We start from the raw sequence: 27,516 nt of genomic DNA on the forward strand, positions 1-27,516 counted from the left end.
TATAACACGACTGTAAAACAGGTCAGTGCCAATGATCTGGTCATGAGTGTACTGGAAGAAAGGGAGGATTGAGAGGGTAATGTATGCATGCTTGTGTGGGTGCGAAGACTCTGCAGGTGACTTTGCATGCCACCAGCACAAGGTCACTCATGCTGGGCTTCCCAGCTGTAGCTTTATTATTATTATGAGCAAATATGAAGCAACAAAATCTATTATGCTCTGCTCTATTTGTTTTTATTGAAAGTAATTGAACTCATGCATCCCATAAATGCTTTAGAATGAATAGCTGTGGCTATAGAATAGATAGATATATGGTAGAATATATTGGGGGGGGGGGTTCCATGTGAAACACTGCTCAGATGTAACTTTCTAAATTGCCACTTTTTCTGGAAATATCCATTAAAAAATATTTTTAGGCGAACTTTTTTTTGACTACTGGGTGTGTTAATCATGATAATTTGGGAGGAAAATATTCTCTTCCTGTCTAGCACCCACACAAAGAGTTCATTTTCTTATTTTTCTCCCCTCAAGGTCTCTTCTGCTGTTTCAAATGTTCCCTCTGCTGGTTTTATTCAAAATTCCTCCAGGTGTTTTTCTTTTGTGATGATTCAGACCTCGGATTCACCTCTCTACTGTTGCATGTAAAACAAACATTTGTTGAGAAAAATCCCTTTCTTATATTTATGCACATTTAAAGGTTAAATGTACTATAATTAAAGAAAAATGGTGAAAGGGGCTTTTGAAATTATCTCTTAAATACCAAAGCAGATTATAAATTATAGAGGGTTTTTTGAACAATAGAGATTGTCTCAAAGTGGTAAGGGAAGTTTTAGGACTGAATCCCCAATGTGAAAATTCCATGCTTAAAGCCCTGAAAGATCTAAATTTCATCATGCTTACCTGAGGTGTTAAATATGCTGTAAGTATAAAATGACCCTACCTGATAGGCCCTATATATGTCTAAATATGTGTTCTGAGATATCACCCCTGTCTCTGTGACATCCTTATCTGTGAATAGCAAAAAAATGTCATTTTAAATGACATAAATGCTGTATTCTAAGTTGTTGTTGTTGTTTGTTTTTTAATCTTTGCATCTAGCCTTGCTCTCCACGGAATATTTATTAGAGTAGCCTAGTTTAGAGAAGTAACATTGAGTTGGATCTTTTCAATGAATCAGAATATCCGATTCACAAAAGTGATCGGAATGATTCACTCACAACTCAGACTTATTCGGTTATAAAAGTCAACTCACTGACTCAACACTGAATAATCAGTGAATAATTACTTATTTTAGTTACTCAGAACACTAATATATGACTCCATTGTTGGAAGGCAAGCCCGTAACCATGCCTTGGACATTAGGGGACCAACTTACATTATATACACACATACATAAATATATATTACAGTGCTTCATGATTTATATAGGTTTATATTCGGGGGAAAAAATGTATAGGCTAGCATCGTTGGGCATACATAATAATATTTCGCTTATTATTGCACTTAGTAATAATAATAATAATAATAATACCAACAATATAGAACAGTACTTTAATTTTTCATTTAGACACATATTTAAAAAAATCTTACATGTTATTATAATTTTTATTATTAGTGGCAAGCAGTGACGCCCAGTTTGTTGCCTGCTGGTTCATCAGTGAGGCGCGCGCGGGGTGCGTGAGCGCTTGGAGACGTAGCGCTGCGCGTGGGTCGCTACGAGAGGTGTGTGCGTCCGTGACACTACTCCACAACACCGATTAGACATCATATATCAACCTACGGCGGGTCACGGAGCATCGCATCACTCACCCTGAAAACCAACGCTTTTAAACGGCATCCGCGTAATTCTTTCATTCAGTCCGTTTGAACAGTGCTCATTCTCGAATACACCCTGCTCCAGAGGTGGCTTCTAATACCGGACAATGACACTGACCCATAGCCGGAGATAGGGATGGATACAAGAGTGTGGAGGATGCTCGCCCTGCTCGGTGTGATTGCAGTCCTGCTGGAGGTAAGATACGCCTTTAGGGCTGTTCAGTAATAGCGCGGAATAAATACACCTAAATGGCTTTATTTCATTTGCTAACACAATGTGTGCTTTTGCGTGCTCTTATTTGAATTGCTTTGATCCACTGACATTAATGCAGCATGATTTCAAAGTCAATTTACTAGATTTAAAATGTAATTCAGCATCTTATATCTGTAATTGTGCAATAAAACTCTGACATGTTGTTTAATAGATTCAAGCAAAGCCACCTCCCTCTAACAGAGGATCTGACATGCTGTAGGGAGGAAATGTCGCGTTAAACATGGGATTTGTACGGGTAGTATTATTAGATGTTTAAATTCAGTTATCATTTAATATCCTTATTTTTTGTTTTCTTTTTCAACCGTGAATGCACAAAGCTCAGAGCTTGCAAACCACAAGGATTCAAAAATACAACACACTGACCTATATTCTGCTGTTAGGCTAATGAGTTTCATTAGCGTGCTAGAATAAAATGATTGACCCACAAACATAATAGTATTTCAGGGGATGTGGAGAAGAATAATGTATTAGAATAGTTTAAAAAGAATGGCTGTGTATCTCACATATCTCACATACACTCAGGAGTCTCCAAATTCAGTTCAGCACAGAAGACAAAGAAACATCCAGTTGTGAAAAATTCAACTGAAATGCTTTGAACAAGATTTTCAGTTTTATTGTGGTACTACCTACTAAATCTGTGGTACTGCCTAGTGCCTACTTTTTTTTAGCATATCATAAAGAAATTTACAGAGAATGGCATCAGCGTTATTTAACAGCTAGACTATATTATCTTCATCTCAGTTCACATCCAGAGCTGGAGTATCTTAACATCTGTTTGGGTGGTGAAACAACAGCACTATGGGAAGGATTCAATGAGTAATATGCCTGCCGTGCTCCATTAGAGACTTTATGCTCCTCTTGATTATGTAAATTTTACAGCACCAACAAATCTGTTGAAGGGCTATGCTCCAGACATGGTGTCATACACTGGATTGATGCACTGATGCACCGGAATGTGCATTTGCAATTAGACTCCTGGGATGCAAAAAAAAAAACACAGCAGCACACTGGATGTGTGCTATAGGCTAGACATCAAAGTTGATGTGTACTATTTGTACACACCTGGTCATATGTTCACTCATCTGTGTTACATTCCATTACCACAAGCTGTTTCTTGTATAAGGTGTCATTTGAAATGGACAAGCAAATGGGACTCAAAAACAAAGATGCTGTTTAAATCAAGGGTTTTGTTTAATGTTTATTTTGCTTTTTGGGGGAAAGGATAATCAATGACAGTGTCCCCAGTTGCTGCTGTGGAATGAGAATGACAGATGCAATTATGGCTGTAACTGACCTGAGTGTGTTGATATGAGCACAAATATTAGGGCGCATAACTGGAGCTTGTTATCTATAATGCAATTAGCCTTGCTGGAGATGCTAAATCGCTAGTTCAGTTTATTGATCATAAATTAAGGAAGTAAGTCAATAGCATGTTTTCATCTATAGAGGTGTATGAAAAATTACTGTGTAGTGCAGCATAGAAACAAAGGGGTTTTGATAGAATAGTTCATTTTAAAATGTATATTTGCTGAAAAAGTTCTCACCCTCATGCCATCCAACATGTAGATCTATTAGTTTCTTTATCAAAACAGAGACATTTGGAGACATTTGCATCACTTGCTCACTAGTGGAACCTCTGCAGTGAATGGGTGCTGTCAGAATGATAGTCCAGACATCTGATAAAAACAAAACAATAATCCAAAAGCTGATGCTCAGCGAAAAATCAGTTGTGAGAACAGAGTCCAGTCGGTTTTGGAAAATTTGTACTGCAAAGCCCTTTACAGCCATTTTCCTGCCTGCAATCGCTCATTGCATTTCAAGTCACAGATCCAGCTTTAGTTCCTTACTTCTGCCATAATGACACTCTTATCAGCAATCCTCAGATTTCTAGGGTGTACTCAGCCTTGACATTGCCCGAATTTTAGCTGAATGGTTTGAAAACCCAGTGCCAGATTTTATTAATGTATTAGTAGATAGATTTTTCAGCTAAATATTACAATTTTAGAATCAGAAGTGAGAACCTCTGCAATTAAAGCATTTTATTTTAGCATTGTTTGCACTGAAAGTGTTTGTGGAACTGTTTGTGGTATGTAGGGGATAGCAATTATTGAACAGTCACCATATATTAATAAGTTCTAAATGTGTGATATTAAATGTATAATGTGAAGATTATAATGTGCATTTTATTTGAGTAATTTATTATTTCTCCTATAGACACCTGTCTAACTGATTAGGTCTCCTAAAGAAAATGACTAATGGTTCCTCTGTTTTTAAAATAATATTTATGTGTGTGTGTGTTTAAATATGTGATTGAACTTAAATCCCCATTCATTTCATATTATTCGCATCCCAGTCACATGTTACTTTGTAAGACAGTAGTTACTTTTAAATATTACAATATTAATTCATCTGCTAATTGCACTTCAGTCGCAGTGCAGAACAAGGAAACGCAGAAATAAAATGTCAGGTAAAATATTAACAGATATTATCTTGGTTCCCTGTCAGAAGTGACTCTCACAGCTTCCCCTGAGGCACGCAGAAGGGTAGGCAGAAACGGAACGTACCGCTGTTCAAATGTGTGTCACGTCTTAGAAGATAAAACATCACTATTCCGGAAAAACAGACACTTTAGCGTTCTGAACAGATCAACTCATAATTCTGTCAGCTTTCTGCATTTGAACTCATTTCCTTTTTCCCTCTCTGCAGGTGTATGGTGATGACAGCTACCTGAATGCAGTGCAGAATACAGGTGAGTCGATATGAGTTTTCTCTGTTTTAGACCCTGGATCGCTGGATATCACAGGTGTGGATAGTTAATAAGGGCATTCGCCCGATGTTGGTCTCCCATCTTTCTGAACTCAAGAACTCAGTCCAGATGACTCTTGGACAACATTAAAGACCTGGTTTCTCATCTGTCAACCACTGTGCTAAAATACGTTTTAAAATGTGTTTCTGACTTAAAAACGAATAATTGTTTAAAAACGACATCCATTTTAAAAGTAAGTATATCTACTGAAGGTCACTTTTATCATTTTTTAAGGGTAGGTCTACATTAGCAAATACTGTAGATGGTTTCAAAGTACTAAAAGCAACAAAATGTTAATTTCATGCTCTATATAGATGACATAGACTTTCATCTTTCATGCATTTACAGAGATGCCTGAAAGAATAAAAACAAATGCTTGTTTAGAGTTACATTCCACTACATCTCATTCTCTCAATTCTGCCTGTGTTTGTAATGAGCTGATGAAGATGGATTTGCGATGGGTTGTCTGACATAAATAATTCATAAATTCCCCTAGAGCTCCAAAATATGACATTTACACCACATCAATGTGTGCTGGTCGCTGGATATCACCAGTGTGGCTGGTTAATAAGGGCATTCACACTATGTTGGTCTCCCTTCATTCTGAACTCTGTTAGATTTTCTCCCTCATCTCATTCTCATATACTTCGACAGCGTGATATTCCCCAGTACCAATCCCAGAGTGCTAATGACTGTCAGCGCTTTGATGTCACTGCATCAAGACAGATAAACAGCCTGGCCCAGACCAACCAATCAGATGGCTTTATGATGCCGTGAACGGAAAGGGCTTAGATTGAGCGATTTGGTTTTCGTTTCTCAATGAAAACATAAACGGTGCCAGAAGCATCCCTCATACATCAAAAGAAATAGGTCAGCTTATGATTTTATAGTTCCCTTGAAAGTTGTGTGGTTAGATTTCTACCTAGATCTAATATGAAACATGCCTAAGTGGTGGATGGAGATGCTTGGACCAAATAATAAAAAATAAAAAGTTATTTTGATATGAGTTGTATCCTACGACACAATGTGCAACTGTTGAATGCAAAGTCTTTGTTGTGCCACAAAGCATGTCTGAAGCTTTGTACATGAAACATTTGCAATAAGAGACCTAATTTCTGTTTTATTTTAGCCAATGCTAATGTGAATACACTAATGCACTCATGTAGCTTCCTGGCACCCATTGGTGCCCCACCATGCATCTGCTCTCACATTCGCTAAACATGCCAAAGCATGTTATGTGAACCGTATCAAATATTCATTGTGGTGAAGAAATGGATTATATGGGGAGGGAGAATGAGCTCTCCTATAGCGCAGAGCTGAGAGTGTGTGTGTCCAAGTACGCCATACGGATGCTTTGCGTAAATGACTTGATTTCTGCTGCCATTCGTTCTGCCAGTGTGCTTCCATTAGCTCAGAGCGGCACAGAGGGTGTCAGTGGCTGAAGGTGAATGAATCCCAGCCAAAGAGCTCTAATACCATATACTGCATTATTTATTTTTCTTCTTATTTGTTTATGATTTTTTTTTGCTTATTTTTGTCCCCACTATTAACTGCGTATCGTATAGAAGTTCTAAGATATATCTAAGCTATTTTATCTGATTGTTCAGATTTGATTGCCTGTAGGTTTGTTATTTGCTTTTAAAATAGTTTTTTGTTGTGCAACAAAATGTAAAAATTCTCCACAGATGGAGGACACGTTGGATGGCTCTCTTTGTGTTTCCCAAGCTTTGAGTGAATCACTTATGTCCTTCAGTTTTGATAGTTGACTCATAAGGTCATTTTTAATAATTCAAAACATCACAGAAAAGACTCTCTCAGCCTGTCTACTTCTTCCGTGCATCTGTGCCAGTCTTTGCTTTCTCAAAAAGCTTTGATGTTTCATCCCCGGCTTTATTCATCTATCATCTGTGTGTTTGGTTTAGAATGGAGAAGAATGTCAATATAAGATGATCTTTCAAAGAATGGCTATTTTTTAATGAGTTGGATGCATTGCATTGTCAAATCCATGGTAGAGCATGGATCCTACATCTCTCTCTAATTCCCCATTGTGTCTCTTCCCCCAAACTTTTCCGTGTCGTAGAAGTCATTAATACCTGGGGATCAGCCATTTTTTCTTGCATCGTAATGGAATGTGATCGATTGTTGCCCCCTGGTACTGGTCCTGATGCTCTGACTGCTCTGTTTTACACTCTTTTACTACTTGAACTTCCCTGTCATTCCTGTTAAAATTCTCTCTGTTTCTTTTTATCACCAAATGTATATTCCATCATGCAGAAGATGTCTATCTCTGTTCTCTTTTAAGGATTCAAATTTAAGCTGAATCTGTCAGTCGTAAATAGAGAGTTAATTCTATTATTATTTACTCATCCTTATAACATACCCATAATGTTGTTGATTTTGTTTTCTGTGGAGCACAACTGTTTTTAAAGAATCATTATGGAGATTTTCATATAATGTAAGTTTATCATGCCCAGGGGCTGTAAAATTCTAAAAAAAACAAAAAGGCATAATAAATGCACCATACATTCTAACAACAATATCAAATGTGGCACTTATTGTGCAGGTTGAATGTCAATAAGATCAGATGTCAGTGATTACTGAGTGTTTCTTAATGACATATGACATCATGTGCAAAAGTTTGTTTTTGTGTTCCTAGGGTGTTGCTATTTTGTTGCAAAGATTTTCTGGGTGGTTGTTTGGCTGTTGCTAATGTGTTCTGTTGTAAAGTTGTTACTTAGTGGGCCAAGTCAAACAATCCACACCAAGATTCTATGATATTCTACACCATTCAAACATGTTGATACAATATTCATTTGTTATTTTTTGCAGAAGAAATTAATACTTTTATTCAGCAAGGGTGCATTGCATTGATCAAAAGTAACAGTAAAGACTTTTATTACGTTAATGAAGATTTCAGTTTCAAATAAATGCTGTTCCTTTGAACTTTCTATTAATCAAAACATCTTGGAAAAGTTTCTTACAATTTACAATACATTTATAATAAATTACATTTATAATAATTAGAATTGTTTCTTGAACACCATTTTAGCATATTGCAATGATTTCTGAAGAATCATTTGACACTGAAGACTGGTGTAATGGCTGCTAAATGTTCAGCTTTGCCATCACGGGAATTCATTTAAATAATAAATTTAAAATAGATTGTAATAGTATTTCACATATTGCTATTTTTAGTGTATTTTTTATGTACATAAGTATAGCATAAGAGACTACTTTCAAATAACTGAAAGAATTGTACCAACCCCAAACTTTTGAAAAGTATTTTAAGTGTTGTTGTTTTTTTTTAACTCTTTATAAGAATTATTCTTAAAACAAGATTGCTACTGGAGTAAGAAAAGAAGCCTTACTTAAAGATATATTCTCTGAAAAAAAAACCAATTATCTTAACACAATTTTGCTTTTCAAGTAAATTGATCTGGTTTAAAAGAATGTTTAGATACTTTACTGTAAAACGAGACAAGATACTAATTAAAATAAAATCAAATGCTTTTTATTCTGTGTCACTCTCTACGGATAAAATATTTGTTCCAGACACTTTATCGACAGCGTTATGGCGTTTCCTGCCCACACATCTTTATGCATCCAATTAAGCAGAAACGCAGAGAACGATTTCCCTGAGGTTGGCACAACTCATTCTGAAAGTGCTCTCCGTCATCCTGTTTTAGTATGTCTAATTCAGCTCTGCCCTGATTGCACTGAGTCTGTCTGAGCTTGCAGATGGAGACATTAATCTACTGCTGCTCTTACACACACTCACACACGCACACACTGTTCCTTGGTAATAAATGTTTTTCTGATATCACTCGAACGCAGACAGTCTGGCTCAAAATAAATGCAGTCGTACGAAAATGCAGACAATGAAGACTGCAGATGTGCTAGTCGTGACTGTGATTAACAGCCTGTTCTTTCTACTGTCTGTGATGTGGCAAGTAGAAGTGGAGGTGGAAGGCAAATGGAAGGTGAAGGACCCTTCATATCTACAGAACTTTTTGGTGACAGGCTGGGAATGACATGTAGGATTCTGGGACAACTCACAACAAAGTTCCTCAAAAATTGCAGACAGACGTGGAAAATCAGCTGGCATCTTTCGGAGGCTTTTTTTGTGCCATGTCTGCAGCATTTCACAGTCCATATGGACCTCACCATCTAAACTCTCCATGAGTGCTTCCCATAGTTCTGTTCTCTCCATGTGTTCAGTCACCCGGCAAGAGATGCATCAGCACAGTACTAAACTCAAACACTCAACCCCCCTCAGCAAAGTAAAGTTGTGTTCAAACTGTTCAAAAGTTTAGAACAGCTACTCTAATGTCTTTCCAACACTTTATCTAGCCATTCAAAGTGTGTATGATGTTACATGAGAAATGCAATTTGATCCTGATTTTCACATTGCTACAACTCCAAAATGATGTTAATATAATCGAATTTGAGTTCTGGAAGAAGACCAGCTCTGATTTTCCATCCAGCTATCTATGATCCAGGCATAATCGTTTGAGGACTTCTGTTTCCTTCAGTCATTTTCCTAATCATTTCTTCTTTTTTTTTTATTTCTTCTTTTTTGCTTATGTGCTTAAACATCATCTTAGTGATTTTTCTTTTTCACTGTCATGTTTACCTGCTCACTGTTTGTAATAAACTCTTATTTTTAATGCTGCCTTGGAACAATATGCATATATAATAGCTGTATGAAATGAATTGTATTTTATTTATTTTTTGTGTGTATTCTTTTATTTTATGTGTTTATTTTTTTGAGTAGCCCTGCCCACAGTTAAATCTCATTGGTTTAAAAACCTGGTCTATATAAAAAATCTAACATACTCAATTAAGCTGCGATTGTACCACGTCATGCAGATTTTTTTCTTTCAGTTTGGATAGACAAATTACTTCTCACTGGAAGCTTGTCAGTTCATACCTGCTGGCACTCATTGTAAGTGACAGTATAATTGCTAGTCATAGCAGATGTCTATCCATGAATAAAGCCTTGTGATAATTTTAGTTTTACTGACTTCTGCATTGCAAATGGGTCTTGTAGCTTGAATTTAATCCAGAAATATCACATTTAAGGCATATAGTGTGAAGATTCACTACACGTCCAGAGTTTGTCGAAAATGAATGTGTCATGTGTCATGTGTCACGCTATTTAATTCTGATCCATCCCTTACTGGGACGGCCTACTTGTCAATCAAATGCTGCTTTAAAACAAAAGGTTACATGAGCGATGTATAAACGTTTCTGTGCTGTTGTTTTGCAAACAATATTAACCCCTTAACTGTCACTCACGTTTTTGAAGATAGACTTGAATGTGCATGATACAAACCTACATTTTTATAATTCATGACTGAAAACATTTTGTAACATGATATTGATGTACCATTTACATGGTAATGCAATGTCTGATTTTCTGGGTTTTGTCTGGGTTTTAAAGGATGAATTTTGAGATTTTAAGTTTTCAGTTGATATATAATTTCTGATGATTTCTAAAATGTGATAGAGAAAAAAAAGGCAATGAAGAAGTCTATTTTTTAAGCAAAGGTAAAAACTCCTCTTATAATTTAGATTTTTTTAGGGTGCACTCTTGTCATAAATTGATCTATTACTTTTCCTACATAATTTTTAACAAAACCATTGGTAGAATATATATTTGGGAGTCTTAGACCTTTCCAACGATATATAGTTTGTCAAGATTAGATTAGATTTGATTGTAATATAGTGAAATAAACGTAGGCATCCCGTATTCAGGACGGGGTGACAGTTACCAGACAACTTTACTATTAATGTGACTGGAAGAACGTTTACATTGAGAGAATCTTAACAGAACATTATACGAAGTTTTGAGAACATTCCCTGTTATCTGTGTAGAAACCATAACTTTTCCTTATTAAAAGGTGCAGATTTGAAATAATTGTGCTTTTAGATCCTGTACGGGTGGTGTATCTCTTATGTGTGAGTCTCAAGTAGGGCAGGTCAGTGAGATTTCGGCTCCCTGCCGCTTTATTGGCTGCTCATCTCAGTTTCTCAGCACCTGCTTAGAGCGCAGCCTTGTCTAATGCCTTGTCCTTTATGCTGGAAAAGGAGGCTGAAAGAGGGATCCAGATGTCCACTTTCTCTCTCTTTTAACTCTCCTGCCCAGGGCTTGAGGAATCAGTGCTCATGGCTTGGAGGAGATGTGGAGGCCAAGTTGGGTGTTCCGGAGAGATAATCAAAAGGGTACAAGATGCTGGCTAAAAAGCCATATTGAAAATCTGCATCTGCAGCCATACACATTGGCAATTTATACAACAGGGATTATTATTATGGACTCTAGAAAGGAATTTAGGGAGGATTTTGGTAGATAGTGAGCGCTCTTGGAACTAAACCTACAACTTTTTTTTTTTTTTTTGGTGCATGTAGAATAACAGTTGCTTCTTTAAATGTTTCAAGATAGATAGATAGATAGATAGATAGATACTGACAGCTACTTTCGGTTATTAAACATGTAGACAAACTCAATATTGACTTCTGTTTGAACAGACTTCATCTCTTGTAAAATGTCAGTGTGAACAGTCACCCCTTGAAGATAGGATTTGAAAACTAAATCGGATTTATACACAGCATAAAAACCTTTTTCTCCCTCCCCCCCAGTTCCTCTGTCCTGCTCTGAGGGCTTCACTGAGCTGGGCTATTACAATGGCACAGTTTCTCAGACCGACTCGGGTTCACCCTGTCTAAAGTGGGCCGAATTCCCAGATTACGTGCAGCAGTATCCAGGCAGGGGACTTGGAGAGCACAATTTTTGTCGAAATCCTGACCGTGAGTCCAATCCATGGTGTTTTTTCAGGCAGAGCTCAGGGGCCATTGGTTGGGCCTACTGCGACTGTCATCAAGGTGAGTACCACAGCGTTTCATTAAAGATGGCTATGCTCCACTAGTGAGTAAATTCAAAAAGTATTAAATATCTTTTGTAATATGATTAAAAAAAAAATATTCCTCAAGGCAGTGTCCCACTTTTTGAAACAACATTTTTCTGTCTGGGATATGTCACGTTCAATGATTTAAAATCTGATGTAAAGCGCAATCTGCAGTTTCCTGTCATAGACTGCAATACTTTTTTTCAAAATGTCAAAATCAATTTGAAACTCGCCAAAATAACAACAGAAAAAACTGCATTTCACGTCTACCCCATGAATCCCTTCGGATTTTGCCGCTGATATTCATGCACAGCTTCAATGAGAAAAAGATATGCTTTCAATAAACAACCCTCGCCGTTTTATTTTATACATTTTAGTGTCTGAGAATTCCAGAAAAACACAATCAGTCTTTGCAATATGTGGCTTTGCCTCTGCTGAGAAAAAGTTTGGGTCACATCCATTAACTCATCAGGGAGTTGAGTCTCTGGGGCTGTTAACACTTCCCACAGAGAGAAACACAGGCGCATATGAATGAAAATCAGCTAGTGGGACGCCTTAGATGTTAGAATATTTTAACATTCTTCAGATGATAAATAAGCATTTTGGTTTCTCTATGTGTACTGTTGCCTTACTTTCCTTCTCCTAAGTCTCTTGGAAGACAACTTTATCAACCTCATATTTAGAAATCAACGGTTGCCATAAAAGGGAAGAATATTCTGTATATATCTCAGGAAAATAAAAAAAAGGGTTATTCTTAAAGAAAGAAGAAGCTTGTGTAGAAAGCATCTTTGCATTCTGTGTGCAGTTGAGACAAAGGGTCACTGTGACTTTGCTAAGTAGGACATTCTCCTGGACCAACATTCTGTTCCTGTTATCATCCAATCACACTTTACTCTTATATATATCATCATTTGTTCAGGAGCAGTCAGGTTAGCAGGAGGTTCATCCCCAAAGAGTGGCCGACTGGAGGTCTATCTGAATGGCCAGTGGGGGTCGGTTTGTGACACACACTGGACAGACCGTGATGCTAGTGTGGTTTGCCGACAGCTTGGAATAGGGTATGGGAATTTTATGTTTATTTCTAATCAGGGTTGTCAAATTAACACATTCATTTAGAACAATTCATTAAATATAATGTGAAAAATGATGCTTCGATTGAAACAGTAATGTTATGTCTGTGAATTATACTAATTGTTTTTTTTTCTCGACAAACATGTGATTATTTGCAATTCATTTGAAAAATTACTAATGTAATTAAGTAAAAAACATTCAGTACTCCTTTATTTTATCTTTGAGCAACAGATCAGATTTTCCACATATTTATGGCTCTGAGCCTCTCAGTACTCATTTGTATATTTAAATTATTAATAAAAATTCACAGTGTCTTTATTTTTTACTATGTCTATTTTTGATTTAGCCTTTGTTAAATCATCTAAAAGTGGGTGGAAAGCCTCACGTCGCTGAACAGTGGAGGAGATAACTTCATATTTCTTTCTGTTTGTTGTAGTGAGATTGGCACAGCTCTCCAACACTCATATTTTGGCCCCGGCTCCGGGCTTTTTCACTACGCCCGCCTTGGCTGCCGCGGTGATGAGAAATCCCTGCTGGATTGCAGAAGCAGGAAGTTCGTTACGAGTGACTGTAACCATGGAAACGAGGCGGGAGTGGTGTGCACACCACCTGAAGGTCAGTGTGCTTTCTGTGACAGTGAAGCTAATAACCTTTTAAGTGAAATAAACACTCCTGCATCTAGATGCCCTCGCAAAACCACAAAGCTGCCATAAAACAGAAAAAGTGCTTTTAAATTGGATACAACGATCGTTGGGGTTATTTAAAGTCTGGTTTCAAGAATTCAGTTCCTGCCTCTGTGTCTGCATCATAAGTGAACGCTGCAATACGACAGCTAAGATCACTTCCATTATAATCAACAAAGCTGATGTCTACAAGTGCTTATAATGTGAGCGTCTTGTTTTTTTCATGACATGTCATGCTGCACCTCGTTGCTTGCTTGCAGTGAAGACCGGCTATAAAACCTGCTAATTAAATTGCATTCAGTTGCAAGTGTTAAGGTGTTAATTTACTCTTGTTTTTATAATCTTGACGCAAATCATTACAATATCAAAATAATGTCATCATTGATTGATAAAATTCTATAAACAAATCCCCGTTATGCTTTATTATGCTTTCAGCTACTACCGATAAGGGGGACTATTCTCTGTCAAATTTGAAATTAATTCCTCAGATTTTGCCCTAAAAACTGCATTGAAGATCTGGATAATAACAGTGTCTGCATAATAACTTGTGACAATATGATTTTTCTTGAATGTTGTGATGTAAATATGAAAAATCTAATTCGACATTGTTGTAATTGTCAGTTTCTGCACATTTATCTCTATTATTTCTTCCCTGTTCATCCTGCATTTTCTAAAAGTGGCCCTCGAGTGATGCCTTTTGAGTATTTCTGATCTACCTGAATACTAAGACAGAAAACCACGGGGTGTATGATGGAACATCATGAGGATGATTATGTTATCTTTCAATTGCCATTATTGCTGATTCTTTGTCCATTCATATTGACTTATTAAATTGGTGTTTTTTATAGCAGACATTAATTGATGACCCAACACATTACCAATTGTCTATTGTACAGAATTATTATGCTAAAATTATAAAATTGCACAGAACCCAACAACATGCAAATATACTTTATAACATTTATAAATACAATATATTTATACAATATAACATTTTTGGGGGTCGGTAAGATTTTGAAATGTTATTCAAAGAAGTACCTTATACGCATCAAGGCTTAATATATTTGATTAAAAATACAGGAAAAACAGTAATACTGTGAAATATAGGGGGCAGTTGTGGCCTTATTGTTTAGATAGTCTGACTTGTAACCTAAAGGTTGCGGGGTTGAGTCTCAGTACCGGCAAGGACCAAACCCTTAACTGATCCCCGGGCACCGCAGCAATGGCTGCCCATTGCTCTGTGTGTGTGTGTGTGTGTGTGTGTGCACTTGGATGGGTTAAATGCAGAGCACTGATTCTGAGTATGGGACACCACATTCCATATATGTTTACATGTCAGGATAGGTGACAAAAAAAAATATTTTTACACTTTAAAATGACTGCTATATGAATATACTTTAAAATGTAATTTATTCCTATGATAGCAAAGCTACATTTTCAGCAGTCATTACTCAAGTCTTTAGTGTCAAATGATCTTTCAGAAATCATTCTAAAATATGGATTTGCTGCTTTAAGAAACTTTTAAAAATGTATTATCAATGTTAAAAATGATTTTGCTGCTTTGAATGTGTGTATATATATATATATATATATATATATATAATGTGTGTGTGTGTGTGTGTGGGTGATGGATAGGAAATTCAGTTGCACTTTATTTTATAGTACGTGTACTTACATGTACTTACAGTGTATTTATCTAAGAAAGTTCTGGTAATACAAGGTAACTACAGTACATGGGGTAGGGTTAGGTTTAGGTTTAGTACTAGTTATTAAATAGTTATTGTAATTACTATAATAAGTACATAGCATGTACTACCGGAAATTCAAAAGAACAACATTTATTTGTGATAGAAATCTTTGCTAACTTTATAAATGTCTTTTTTATACTGTCACTTTTGATTAATTTAATGTGTCTGTGCTAAATAAAAGTGTTAATTTCTTTAAATAGAAAAATCTTACTGACTCTAAATTTTAGTACATATGCCTGTATCAATAAAGTTTATTTTGCTACTCTAACTATACATAATTGTATGGTTAGTTGTATTTAGCATATTTGTTTCCACTGTCCTGTGCGATCCAATTAGAGAAGACCTGCAACCCACTAGAAAGATTATTGCATGCAGAGCATTCTGGGTCTCGTGTGTTTGTGGCTTTGGGTTATGATTCCTGGTTTGCCTGCTCAGGTAATGGACTGCCACTGCGGTTGGTTGGCGGGGAGGAGGACTTTGAGGGACGAGTTGAGGTCTTCCATGATGGGCACTGGGGGACCATTTGCGATGATCAGTGGGATGACATGGATGCTGAGGTGGTCTGCAGGCAGCTCGGATTGGGGTGAGTCCAATGTAGAACTACTACATCAAATACTAATCGTTCACACCATGTCATAATATACAGTGGATGGTTTCAGAGTAATACATCATACGTTTAACTCCAAATTGCCTTTTGCAAACATCTTGGCAAGGTTTTAAAGAAGCAGTAGCACATGTTGTCTCTTGTGAGGTATTTTCATCCTTGAGTGCTCTTGTCTCGATGAGAGGAAGATTGAATTATTTATTTTGCGCTGTTGTATTTTTTGCTCTCATACACCATCTCCATCGTGTTGCTGTAACAGTTGTAGAGAATAAAGACTGTGAGATGTCACATGAGCGCAGACTCACACCGCCGCCTGCAGTGATGATAAGCATGACTTCAAATACTGCAGCATTAAAGATACTGAATGCTGTGTTTGTTGGTTATAGTTAGAACATGTTAGCGTTCAAACCGAATCTGTAGTAAGAAGCATTTTAACTGTCTGTGTGTGCCTTTTTGTGTGGTACTGTACTTAGTGCTTCACAGGGCCTCTTGGATTCCCACTGAAACTAAGCAGGGTTGAGGCTGGTCAGCACCTGGATGGGAGACCACCTGGGACGTTTAAGATTAAGGCTGCTGTTGAAGAAGTGTTAGTGAGGCCAGGCAGAGGCAGCTCACCCTGAGCTCCCAGAACATTGATGGGGACAGCAAAAAGGCACTATTTTTCAGATAAGATGTTAAATTGAGGTCCTGACTATCTGGGGTCTGTAAAAATCCCAGAAAAAAGAGCAGGGATGTAATACTGGAATCTTGGCTATCAGCCTTTTTCCATCATGGCCTCCTAAAATACAACCCCATAAACTCTCTTATTGATTGATTGATTGATTGATTGATTGATTGATTGATTGATTGATTGATTGATTGATTGAGATAAATGGTTTAGAATAGGATCAGGAAATGTTACAAGTTACCAGACTCAAACAATATAGCTGGGTTCTGAGGGGCATGGTCACAGCACATTGTTCCCTACTCCCTTGTGCACAGGATAGCTGTTGAAATTCACTTCACTTGACAAAATAAATAATTAAACTCAACCAATATATATGCTGGAATCTCATTTCATTTTAGTTAAACCTCTTGCAGTTCCAGGGTGATGCACATTTACTGGTGGGTAAATTTCCCTTTCCATTTCTTGTGAATTATCAATGTTCTCTTATTCTCTATTCACTATTCCCTTCGAACAGAACATGTTTGCTCTCTTTGGATTTGAGTCTTTGTAAAGATGACAAAAGTCCTTTTTATGGCACTTTGATCAATATATTTGAACCATATATATATATATATATGTATCTTTGTGTGTGTCTAGGGGGATCCCTAAAGCCTGGTCATGGGCTCATTTCGGGCAGGGCAGTGGGCCAATCCAATTGGATGCAGTACAGTGCACAGGCAATGAGCTCTCTCTGGACGAGTGCCATCACAGTGGATGGGAACAACACAACTGTGACCATATGGAAGATGCTGGGGTGTCATGCAATCCCTATACAGGTCTTATACTACACATAGACACACACATACAAACACTTACAGCCTTGGCTCTCTGGAATATCTGATTCTGATTGGTCATTCACAATCCTGAGCAGTTATCCTAATTATCAGGTTAAAATAAACTCCTTCAGGATGACATAAGACTTAGTTTCAGTTGACTGTACATTATCACGTCCATTGGCAATACAGAAACTGTCCAGAGAGGCAATGTGTGTATATAGTATGTGTTTGCATATTCATTCAGATGGCGTAGTGAGACTGGTAGACGGTGATAACCCATGGGAAGGTCGTCTGGAAGTATATCACTCTGGGGACTGGGGCACGGTGTGTGATGACAGCTGGACGGAGCAGCATGCACAGGTGGTCTGCAGACAGCTGGGATTCAGGTGCTATTCTTTAATTCTGCCACTAGCTGTGTGTATACAGTAGCTATATTAACTTAAAACTGAGGAAAGATGTACTGTCAGAATAATTCAAACAGTTGGGTATTGATTAATTTAGATTTTATATAAAAGACATTTGGTAATACATTTTTAATATACACTAATTTTTAAATATTTGGGTAATTTAAATTTTTTGTGGTGTTTTTGAAAGAAGTCTCTGTTGCATTTATTTGATCAAAAATACAGTAAAAACCACATTATTGTGAAATATTATTAGAATTAAAAAATAAATTAGAATAATTGTAATATTTTAAAATGTAATTTATTCTTTTGATTGCATAGCAGGATTTTCAGCAGCCATTACTCCAGTCTTCAATGTCACATGAACCTTCAGAAATATATTTTTTAACACTTTAGAATTCTTTACTGTCACTTTTGATCAATTGAATGCATCCTTACTGGATAAAAGTTAGTAAAAAAAATAAATAATAATAATTCTTACTGACCCCAAACTTTTGAATGGTAATTTTGAATAAAACAATTGCCAAAAGCACACAATAAATAATTTCATATCATAGCATTGTTTCATTAATTTAAATATATAGGTATAGAGAAATATATATAAAAAATGTAATATCGTTGATCAACTCATCAACAGTCAGTTTGTGCCCAGTATCAAATGCCTTAAGTTAGGAATATTATCACTAAGGGTTTGTTTTGCAACTGGCTGCAGGGATTTAGTAATTACATTCACTTAGAAGTGTCCTACACAATAGTAGTAAGTGCCCAATGTGGGTGTATGAATGTCTCTACAGGATCTATATGTATAAATGAAGTATTTTGGGTGGAGAATTTAAAGTGGCTTTATGTAATTGGGAATTTATCATGAGTGTGTGTGTCCATGTAGGGGTGGTGCAGAGGTCGCTCCTGCTGGCGCTTTCGGAGAAGGAGCAGGGTTGATTCTGCTTGACGATGTGGAGTGTGAGGGCAGTGAGAGCTCTTTGCTGGAGTGTAAACATAGTGTGTGGGGTCGACACGATTGCTCTCATAGCGAAGATGTTGGAATACGCTGCCACAGGGTAGAAAACAATGAGGTACCACCGGCTCCACAAAGTACTGGTAAGTTATATTGAACACACACCAACATATGCTTCAGTGTGTGAGTAAGGCTTTGTGTGAGGTGCAGATACATTTTGCTGATAGACTTCTCTGTATGTGCACCGCTTTGACCCTTTCTGAAATTCAGAGGGGATCTAAATGTCACTTGTTGACAGAGGCCAGGAATAAACACAGCCATTCTAGTTTCCCAAGTGCTTGCTTTTATTGATAAAAAAACTTCCATTTGAATTTCAATAAAGTATTGTGTAGCCCTTGGCATCCACAATGCTACCTTTGACATTTGACAGTGTAACATTAGTGAAACATGATTTATTTTCCCCAAACAAACAAAATTTCCGTCTATACTCTATTATCATATAACATCAATAGTCTTTTTGCTCCCAGTCAGTGACATTTTGAGTAGGTTTGAATAGGTATGTTTGAAATCTTAGGTTTGAATGGCAAGATTTTTCAAAATATTGTGGCTGTGTGTTGCTTATAATGTTCTGCTAGCATTTTTATTTAAGAGATGAAAGATGACAAAGTAAGTCGAAATTCATGATTTTATAGATCTAAAAAAGTTAGCCCTTTTTAAATGTTTCTTTGTATGGTAAAGAACATTAGAGCCTTTGATGTAGCATTGGATTTTGCACGTTCAGTACGAATTGAAGTTTCCACATTACAGGAAAATATTAAAAACAAATATTAAAAATAAAAAGCTAATAATTGTCACTTTATTCTAATAGACTTTATATATCACAACTATTGTTGTCACAACTTTTTACACTAGTATAATTACTGTCAAATGAAACAAACACTTTTATTCAACAAGGATACAATAAATTGATCAAAAATTATATTAAAGGTATTTATGATGTTAGCTGTAGAACTGTTTTTTTTTCAACACTTATAAAAATAAGAAATATTTCTTGAGCATCAAATCAGCATATTAGAATGATTTCTGAGGATCATGTGACACAATGCCTGCTTAATAATTAGCATTTTTTTTATCACAGGAATAAATGAAAATATTTTAATAAAGAGTTATTAAAAAAAGAAAAAGAAAAAAATATCTACATTTAGCTGACGCTTTTATCCAAAGCGACTTACAATTGCTATATATATATGTCAGAGGTCGCACGCCAAAGGCATGTGTCTTATCCACTGCGCCAACACCACTGCATGCAATAGTGTCCGCCAATGCCAAGTTGCCCATAAACAGGTATGACGGATGTTTTCGTAGGTTCCTAGAGCAGCCTATGACAACCAGAATGAACACATTGACCAGGAGGCTGAGAAGTACGATCAACACACAGATGGTGCTGATGGCTACCTTCTCTGTGCTGTTTAGCACTGTGTAGACAATTTTTGCAGGAACTATTCGTCATTTTAGTAATGGAAGTCTGTGAAAATACAGTATGTTGTATCATTTTAGATTTCCACAATTTTTTTTTGTTATTTTGTAGTGTTTTACTCACCTGTACGGATCGGTTATGAATTGTGCTTCTTCCTTGTTGTGTTGTGTGGTCAGTTGTCGCGTCTAACCCACTAACACCATGTTAAACAGAAAGAAGAAACCTTTAAAACGATATACATACCTAATATAGACACATACATACACTTAACAATAATAAGTATAATGTTTAAATGAATAATATTAATGAATTCATTGCCTTTCTTAGGAGAGCAGAAGTTTTACAGACCCATCTGTCACAAAAGCGTTTTTTTTTAACAAGTGGTCAATCTCTGGTTAGTGTGGTTGTCAGCATGAAGGCTTACACAACTACAATATGTTATTTATACGTCAGTTCTGCCTGTTGAAAAATGTATTTTGTTCATTTGACTTTCAGCATCTTTACATGAAAAGGCATGCACAACCCAATATACTTTGAGTGAATATAGGATATTTAATGAGAATAATGCAGTGCAGGACCTTTATCCATTAGGAGCTGATTGAATTATGAAAGTTGGGATGTTACATATTAGAGAATGAAGGGACGGAGGGGTCCCAGAAATAGAAAGGTTTTTTTTTCTGTAACTTGCACTTGTGAATTGAATACAAAAAAGATCATGAATGTGAATTAAGGAGATCATAAATAGGAGGAAAGTTGCATTCAGAAATAAAGACTTTAAAGAACTGAAATTGACAGAAAAATTATTAAAAGGTAAAATGAGGTAAGCTCAAGAATTTTATAGACAGCCAAACATGAAGAAGAAGAAGCCTTTATGACTAAAGACAACAAGAAAGCCTGATATACTATGAAAAAATGACAGGTTTATCATCATCTAATAAAGCTATTGTCACAGATAATGAAGCTGACTTTGATTTAAATCTATATAATACTAGTTAATATAGTACCATCTTCTTCTCAAAAGATAGTTATTGACGTTGAAGATGTTAGGAGAGCATTTCAGTCTACTAATATCAGGTCCTGACAGGTGTGCTCCAGAACTTCACTTATGAACTAACTCCAGTGTGGCAATCAAGCTTTCATGCTTCTATTGATTCACATATTGTCACTGTAATATGGTTAAAAGGGTAAAATACTCCCGCTGAACAAGTTACACAAAATTAAATCTGTACTGAAGCTTTGAAAGTGTATGTATACAGTATGTATCTTCTATGTTAAATTCATGTGCTTACATGTCATGTTGTGGTTTGAGCTACACTGCCAGTTACAGAGCCTCTGTTTCACTTACCCTGCCTGTTTCAGACATACTCCGTCAGCAGTGCGTTTGCGGTGCAAAAGTAGCAAAGACTCATTGTGCTTTCACACAGGATGCGTTTGCAGTCCGATCCATGGCTGTGTACCACAAACACAACATTTATCCATTATTTTGATTTTAAATCCAAACGTTGTTACTGAAAAAGCTTTTTCAGCATCGTGGTCTTCTTTTATCACAGTGCATTAACAATTTGACATTATTTTAAACTCAATAAATATAAACTAGGGTGACCATATTTTAGTTTTCCAAAAAGAGGACACCACCACAAGTGCATCTATTATGTTGCCTTTATTTATCTAAAAGTGCACTTTTCCTTGTTTTAAACCGAGCCAAAAAGCCACGTGTTGAGCGTGAAACACAGTAGGCTTTAATCATATCAATTCATTGTGAAATTACTACATTTCCGTGTCAATCGATGTTAATTTTTATCGCAAACAATGGCTGTCACTTTAATTCAGCACAGCAAAAATAGACTGGTGAATAAACGATCGCCGCACTGTTGCAGACCACTCCTGGAACATACTGCATTCAGAATGCTCTAATCCATTAACATGAGTGTGTAAAAGAAAAAAACCACAACGCATACACACTGCAGACAGAGTGTGTGTGAAACAGACGTAATACATTACACAAGACTGAGGTGGATGTGCTTTATTCTTTTTTTTTTTCAGAAACAAAATAAATTGAAGTTTGCAGTCACACCACATTTCTTAAATCATTCATGTCTTTCGGTTCATTCCGTGTAACTGCCTGTATTATAATAAGCTTTAATGGAAAACTACTACTGAAAAACTACTTTCTGAATATGCACAGTACTCTAAAGTGACAATATCTAAGCTCTGTTCTCTATTTTGCTTGCTTTTCTATGGTTTAAGGACCTCTGGTACGATTGGCAGGTGGAGACGATAGAAAAGAGGGAAGAGTGGAGGTGTTTCTTAATGGGGAGTGGGGCAGCGTCTGTGATCATGGCTGGAATGATGTCAATGCTGCCATCGTCTGCAGACAGCTCGGATTCACGTACAGACCCATTTGCATCATTTGCACACAAAATAGCTCAAAAGCATCTCATAATAAGGACCATGGAATATGATTTATTATTTCCCAGGGACAATGAATGCAGAGATAGCTGAGTAGAAGTAAAGTCTTGTAATGTTTTTTTTTGCTCTCTATGGCAGTGGGGTGTCAAAAGCACGACCGATGGGTTATTTCGGAGCAGGGAAGGGGACTATGCATCTGACCAACGTGAGGTGCACTGGGAAGGAGTCGCTCCTTGGAGAGTGCCCTTCTAAAGGACAAGACAGCCACGCTTGTAAGCATGGACAGGATGCAGGTGTGGTGTGTGATTATTTGCCTGAGCCAGAGGCTGACATAGCAGTGGTGGGCACACACACCTGCGGTTTGAGGGCCGGTGCCGAGAGACGCAGCAAGAGGATTGTTGGAGGATATAAATCTCTCAAGTAAGCAGTCATCTAAATTTTACTGCTGTTGAATCAGTTCTAGAACACATGTTGTGGACATTTGTTCAGATTGGATTGGATCATTTACTGCATATAAAGATCATGCTTAATTGAAGATGTATACTATTGTCAAAAAATTAATTCATTAAAATATTTGAAATTATAACTAAAATAGTTTCTAACAACTTTTCAGATACCCCCCACACTGGACAAAAAGTACTTTTTTCACTCAGAAATTGCTAGTAAATTTCACAAATAATTACAAGGAAACAGAGAAGTAACCCAACTTTGTGAAGTAGAAAAACTGAAATAGTATTTTCTTGTTAAACATGCTCCAGTAATCTTAAAAAAACTTAAAAAAATGCTAAATAAAATTAAAAATAAATAAATAAAAAGTGTGTGTGTGTGTATATATATATATATTATATATATTATATTATAGTATATAGTATATATATATATATATTATATTTAATATGCAATTAAACAGATTTTACCTCAAACTCATGCCATTACAGTGTTGTTATTGTTAACTAAATCTAAAACTATTAAAAATAGTTTTTGGTAATTGTAGTAAAGTTTAAATAAAATGAAATATAAATAGAAAAAGAAAAATCAGAGGTCAAATCAAAGGAAAAAGAAAAATCTGAAATGTTGCCAGCAAACTGGAATAAGTTGAAGTTGAAGTACCAAAACTAAAACTGTAATCAAAATAAAACTAAATAGAAATATACATATACATATATAAAAACTAAATATATAAATAAATATATAAAAATAATATATATAAATAAAAATGTTAGTAACAAAAATATTAAAACCTCATACAAAAATGAAAATATAAAAGCTAATTCAAAATCTAAATAAATACTGTAATACAGTCGTGTTTCAATACTACAATAGGTTTAACAAATGTTTCTGTTTTTTTTAATCGCATTACAAACCCTCAGTGATTATACTTTTTGTGTTAATCAACATAGAAATAGTCTACTTTTTGCCAGTTGTTTTCTAAATATTAAGCTAAAATGATTTTATTATAGTAATTAATTTTAACAGCTAAAAATTTATGTGCTTTAAACATGAATTGTGTTTATAAGTGCTTCGATTGTTAATTCAATGCTGACACTCTACTTTAAACTGTTCTTTTACTGCAGATAAATATGACTCTATTTCTCCACCACATCCATTGTGTTTGTGTCTGTATGTGTTTGTTTGTTTGTGTGTGTGGGTGTTTGTGCACATATGTATACCCCACAGGGGTGACTGGCCCTGGCAGGCATCCCTGTGGCTCAGATCCCAATCTAAAGGGAATCTGCCTCTGTGCGGAGCCACTCTCATCAACTCCTGCTGGCTGCTCACTGCAGCTCACTGCTTCACACGGTAAGAGAGACACCTGCTGGACATCAGTGCTATTAACTACTATGCCTAGACTCATTGCTATGCCAATTCCATAATCATTTTTATATGATTTTGATTTAAATGAAATCACTGAAATAGCACATAAATAAGCGGCCAGTTTAGAAGCATTGTGAACTGTGAGCATATCTTCCAGATGTCATGGGTTAACATATTAAGCAGCACAACTGTTTTCACCATTAATAATAATAAATGTTTGTTGAGCACCAAATTAGAATATTAGAGCATATTAGAGTGATTTATGAAAAATCAAGTTACATGGAAGACTGGAGTTATAAATGACTGCTGAAAATGCAGCTTTGCCATCACAAGAGACTTCATTCGGAAACATTATAAAAATCTTATCATGCTCCCTTTTGAACGTTAATGCACATGTTAATGTGTACAAATCATTGTTCTGTAATGAAGCAGAAGTCGGGCTTGGTTTCAGAATGATAAACATAAGACCGCTCCTGTAAATCAGCTCTAAAGTAACACTCAATTAAAATGATTTAGTGGAATCATTGAAATGTTAGCGTATCATCTGTAATATGAATGAATGTCTTGATTCTACAGGTTTGGAAGTGATGCTTCACGGTACATGGTGAAGCTCGGGGATTATAACACACGGGAGCAGGATGATTTTGAACGTGCCCTCTCTCCAGAGCGCATAGAAGTGCACAAGAAGTACCGAACAGAGAGCTGGGAGCATGACATGGCTTTGATCCGGCTGAAGGGCGCTGAGGGGAAGTGCGTGTCCTTTAACCCTCATACTAACGCCGCCTGCCTGCCTGCACCTGGCAGCAAGTGGGGCAAGAGACCTGCAACATGTGTCATCACTGGCTGGGGAATGACAGGTAATATTTGGTTGTTCTTTTCTTACAAGGGCACAATATGAAATGTATGTGTGTGTGTTTGTGTGTGTATATCTTAAGTCTTAAGTCTCTGGGGTATATTTCTAGCAATAGCCCAAAAAAAAAAAACATTGCACGGGTCAAAATTATAGATTTTTAAAGTTGAAGCCAAAAATCATTAGGATATTAAGTAAAGATCATGTTCCATGAACATATTTTGTAAATTTCATACTGTAAATATATCAAGACTTAATTTTTGATTAGTAATATGCATTGCTAAGAATTCCTTAGGACAACTTCAAAGGCAATTTCTCAGTATTTAGATTTTTTTGGACCCTCAGATTCCAGATTTTCAAATAGTTGTATCTCGGCCAAATTTTGTCTGATCCTAATAAACCATACATCAATGGAAAGCTTATTTGTTCAGATGTATATAAATATAGGTGATGTATATTTCGAAAAATTGACACTTAAGACTGGTTCTGTGGTCCAGGGTCACACACATATATGTATTATTTTATATAAAAAATCCTTAGAAAAGTTTGGAATCCTTAAGATTTTTTTTTTTAGGTTTTTGAAAGAAATCTTGTATGCTTACCAAGGCTCCATTTATTTGATGGAGTAAAAATACTATAAAAACAGCAATATTTTCTATTTAAATATATTTTTAAATGTATTATTTTTGTTCCTGTGATGCAAAGCTGAATTTCCAGCAGCCATTACTTCATTCTTCAATGTCACATGATCCTTCAGAAATCATTCTAATATAGTGATTTGGAGCTCAAGAAACATTTCTTATTATTGTACATTTTTAAAACAGTTGATGCTGCATTATATTTTTGTAGAAACTGTCCTAAGTACTGTTTGAAGGTTAATGCTAAGTAAGATATATATATATATATATATATATATATATAATAACATTTTGAATTCGGTAATCTTTATCTTTATTTACAACTTTTAAAAAATGCTAAATAAAATTTAAAATGTATTTGTAATAGTATTTCATATTACAGTTTTTACTGGATTTATGAGTTTTTATTCTTTTATCTGTTATTAAGATAAAGAGATAGTTCTTCCAAAAAATGAAAATTAACTTTCATTGTATGGACAAAATTTGTTTTTTCTAAATATGTACATTTGTGTTCAACAAAATTAAGTCATATTGCTTTGAAAAAATATTGGGACATAAAGCCATTTATGAGCAGCTGTCTCTTTAAATGGATTGCAACCTTATGTTTTTCCCTTATTTTTCAGACACTGAGCATCCCAGCACTCTTCTTCAGACCTGGGTACCTCTTCTGCCCTCGTGGCAATGTAAGAAGCGTTACGGCGAGCGTTTCACTAGCCACGACATGCTGTGTGCTGGCAGTATGACGTCTGACCTCAAAAAGCATGCTGACAGCTGCCAGGGCGACAGCGGGGGTCCGTTAGTGTGTCAGGGAGAGGCAGGGCGCTGGGTACTGACAGGGGTCATTTCCTGGGGTCACGGCTGTGGTGACCCCTCGTACCCAGGTGTATATTCACGGGTCAGCCGTTATCTGCCCTGGATCGAACAGGTGACGCACAGCACCGCCCCTCTCCAGCACTGAAGCACAACTCTTTCCGAAAACCACCTGCACGTCACACTTCAGAGAACCAGGACTCTGTGAAAGGAAAAAAAACAAGATCCTGAGAGTATTTGACACCTGCTATAAGCTTTGAACACCCTGGATCTTAATTCCTCTGTATTCTGTACAGTTCAGTTTTATGTCTTTAGCATTTAGAGATTAGGATCTTTCCTTACTTGCAGAGTCTGTGAAGGTTGACACTGTAGAATGACCAGTGTGATGGTAAATGGACAGTTTACCTCAAAATTAAAGTTCTGTCATCATTTACCCACACACTAGTTCCAAACCCATATAAACGATGACAGAATTGACATTTTTGGGTGAACGGGCCCTTTAAAAGAGCGTGATTCTACCGTGCATTTAAAATGTTTGTAGTGCTGTCCAGAGGCTGCAGTGCATGTCAATGTATGTATTGTATTTAAAAGCCATTCGATGCAGCTACCCGGGCCTTCTCCATGGTAGAGAATGATAGCAAAAGCTCTACAAAAGCAGGTTTATTTCTCATTCTGCAGGGTGGAAGAAAACTGAATGGATTCCTCTACTATCCTTATTTAACAGAAGGCTTGAACTGCTCCTCTAATCTTCAAGGAAACATTTTCAGTGT

General features: G+C 36.3%; 1 protein-coding gene across 1 annotated transcript; it reads left to right on the forward strand.

Moving 5' to 3' along the window:
- The first annotated feature begins 1,647 nt into the window (after positions 1 to 1,647).
- LOC132121653 (neurotrypsin-like) lies at positions 1,648 to 27,179 on the forward strand. The gene is made up of 14 exons (XM_059531273.1): positions 1,648 to 2,011; positions 4,796 to 4,838; positions 11,535 to 11,777; positions 12,720 to 12,858; positions 13,308 to 13,486; positions 15,738 to 15,885; positions 17,210 to 17,388; positions 17,633 to 17,774; positions 18,679 to 18,890; positions 22,472 to 22,613; positions 22,772 to 23,053; positions 24,311 to 24,433; positions 25,025 to 25,305; positions 26,560 to 27,179. Exons 1-14 carry the CDS (start codon positions 1,952 to 1,954, stop codon positions 26,892 to 26,894), a joined length of 2,508 nt encoding a protein of 835 aa, XP_059387256.1. The 5' UTR covers positions 1,648 to 1,951; the 3' UTR covers positions 26,895 to 27,179.
- Positions 27,180 to 27,516: the final 337 nt, after the last annotated feature.

The sequence above is a fragment of the Carassius carassius genome, chromosome 39 (genome assembly GCF_963082965.1).
Source record: "Carassius carassius chromosome 39, fCarCar2.1, whole genome shotgun sequence".
NCBI classification, from domain to species: domain Eukaryota; kingdom Metazoa; phylum Chordata; class Actinopteri; order Cypriniformes; family Cyprinidae; genus Carassius; species Carassius carassius.

Bases quoted from the DNA above. Each gene is read 5' to 3' on its own strand.
- LOC132121653 (XM_059531273.1), top strand. From the start codon at position 1,952: ATGGATACAAGAGTGTGGAGGATGCTCGCCCTGCTCGGTGTGATTGCA. The intron at 17,775-18,678 runs GTGCTATTCTTT...GTGTCCATGTAG, and splicing joins TGCAGACAGCTGGGATTCAG to GGGTGGTGCAGAGGTCGCTC. The intron at 23,054-24,310 runs GTAAGCAGTCAT...TATACCCCACAG, and splicing joins GGAGGATATAAATCTCTCAA to GGGTGACTGGCCCTGGCAGG.